The 2355-nt window shown below is 44.9% G+C and overlaps 1 protein-coding gene across 1 annotated transcript in view; it reads left to right on the forward strand.

The window, feature by feature from the left end:
- Positions 1-292: 292 nt before the first annotated feature.
- The window catches only part of LOC123508867 (UDP-xylose and UDP-N-acetylglucosamine transporter-like), a 10136-nt gene continuing 8073 nt past the window's right edge, over positions 293-2355 (forward strand). The window contains exons 1-2 of the mRNA XM_045262850.1: positions 293-644; positions 1745-1902. Coding sequence (XP_045118785.1) covers positions 1826-1902 — 77 coding nt within the window. The 5' untranslated portion in view covers positions 293-644; positions 1745-1825. The remainder of the gene's footprint in view (positions 645-1744; positions 1903-2355) is intronic.

Consider the following 2355-nt stretch of genomic DNA (forward strand, 5'->3'; position numbering starts at 1 on the left):
AAACAAGTGTGGTGAAGGAGAGAAAAGATTTACGGAAACGTTGTGAAGGAGGAAAAGTTTTAAGAGTGAAGGGCAACGACAGGACAATCAGTCAGTCAATCACCCAAGGAAGAAAGAACGTGCATTTAACCGCGCGCCACGCACACACAGATACGTCTGGCAGCGGCGGGGATTGATAACACGTATCTCGTTAACCCGCTACTCTCCTCACGCTTGGTATGTAACTCATCACATCACACACATACTGCCCTTAACCACTCATACACCGGGGAGAAAGCAATGCGGGCTGAGGGAGAAGGGAAATATAGACAGTAGAGATGCTTTTCACCGCCACCGGCTGCTTTGGTGGCCCCCAGGCAACCCATAGCAATACCACCAGCTCCCTGCCTCCCTCCCGCTTCGCTCCCATCCACCCTCCCTCCCTCATCCCAGCCTCTCATTCCACAGTCGCTGCTAAGAGTTCGGAAGGGAAGCCGTGAGTGTGTAGGCTGTGGCAATGTTATCTCCCTGTACAGATATGATTTGAGTGGTGATAGTGTGGAGTGTGGCGAGTCTTGTATAGTGCAGGGAAGAGGACGAAGTGAGAGGAAGCTCCGGGCTGCTACTACTGCTACTACTGTTGTGGCCGTTGGTGTTGGTGCCGGGTGAGCTGCATTCCATTCAGTACACTCGACCCCTTTGCATTTTATCGACATTTCTTTATTCATGACGTCTTGCAGTGCTTTCTTGATGTTTGGTTTGTATTTATTCGTGTATTTCCGCCGTGTTATATCCCGGTCAGCTGTTTTGCCCCATGCCTCAACAGTTTTCTTTGACTTTTAAGGGTAGACTAGTGAAGACTCCTATTTACATTCTGTTGCTGGTTATTGTAGTTTGTTTGTTTTTTGTTTACAAAGAGTGAAATGTTGCTTGTCTTAGTTTAGTAATGGTTCTATAGTTATTCCATACACAGATCTTATTTGTGCTGAGAGAGAGAGAGAGAGAGAGAGAGAGAGAGAGAGAGCAGTTCCAAATATCAAAGTCATCATTCATTTGTTATGCTGGTGGAGATTGCTCGATACCACACCCCACCACCACCACCACCACCACCATCATCATTATCATCATCATCATCATCATCATCATCACCACCACAAAATACCACCACTGCCTGCAAATCTCCAAGTTACCTCTCTCTCTCTCTCTCTCTCTCTCTCTCTCTCTCTCTCTCTCTCTCTCTCTCTCTCTCTCTCCACAGCACTTACGTAAGTCTGTAATCTTTTCATTTATTTTTCTTCCACTTTACTACTTAACTATCTAAAAACTACGAAGCTACACCACTACATACAAAAGATTAATTATATTTATTTCTACTCACCGTAAACGCTTCTTATTCTTATCTTCTTCATTTTTCTTCTTCTTTTTTAGTGTATGTAGCGTTGTTCTACTGTAGTTTCTTCTTCTTCTTCTTCTTCTTCTTCTTCTTCTTCTTCTTCTTCTTCTTCTTCTTCTTCTTCTTCTTCTTCTTCTTCTACCGTATCTAAAGAGAGAGAAGTGAAAAGAAAACGTGTCATTCATAGTAATCAAGTTCAATGGCAGCAGTTTTAGTTCAATATTAGCAAGTAAATAGTGAGTCATATGCTCCGTGTGTTTATCAGTAGGTAACCTTTCCTTTCGTCTTATCTATCCTGTTTATCCCCCTCTCTCTCTCTCTCTCTCTCTCTCATATGGTAATTCTTCATAACATATTCTTTTCCGCCCACAGCCGCCACCCAGCCAGTCTTTCCCGCCCACCCGCCCCAAACCAGGTGCTCCATCGCGCCCACCCACCACCACCACCGCCATCATGGGAGCCGCTACTGCAACTCTGATGGTGTTTATTGGGTGTTGCAGCAATGTGGTGTTTCTGGAGTTCCTCGTCAAGTGAGTAGCCTGACACACACACGCACACGCACACGCACACACAGGGACTGGTAACTAAATGGGTGTTTTTTTTTAACTTTCTGTTGTCCTTGGCCAGTTTTCCCTTCTTACACACACACACACACACACACACACACACACACACACACACACACACACACACACACACACACACACACACACACACACACACACCTGGGTAAATATAATGATAGGTGCAGAGACGAGACCACACAGATGTAGCCCAATATGCAAATACGTAAATTGGCTAGCTCTCACACACACACACACACACACACACACACACACACACACACACACACACACACACACACACACACACACACACACACATACACCTGGGTAAATACATATAATGGCAGGTAAGAAAACTAGACCACAGTAATTTACCTCAGATCTTATGTAAGGCAAGGTTAACACACACACACACAC

The sequence above is a fragment of the Portunus trituberculatus genome, chromosome 25 (genome assembly GCF_017591435.1).
Source record: "Portunus trituberculatus isolate SZX2019 chromosome 25, ASM1759143v1, whole genome shotgun sequence".
Taxonomy (NCBI): Eukaryota; Metazoa; Arthropoda; class Malacostraca; order Decapoda; family Portunidae; genus Portunus; species Portunus trituberculatus.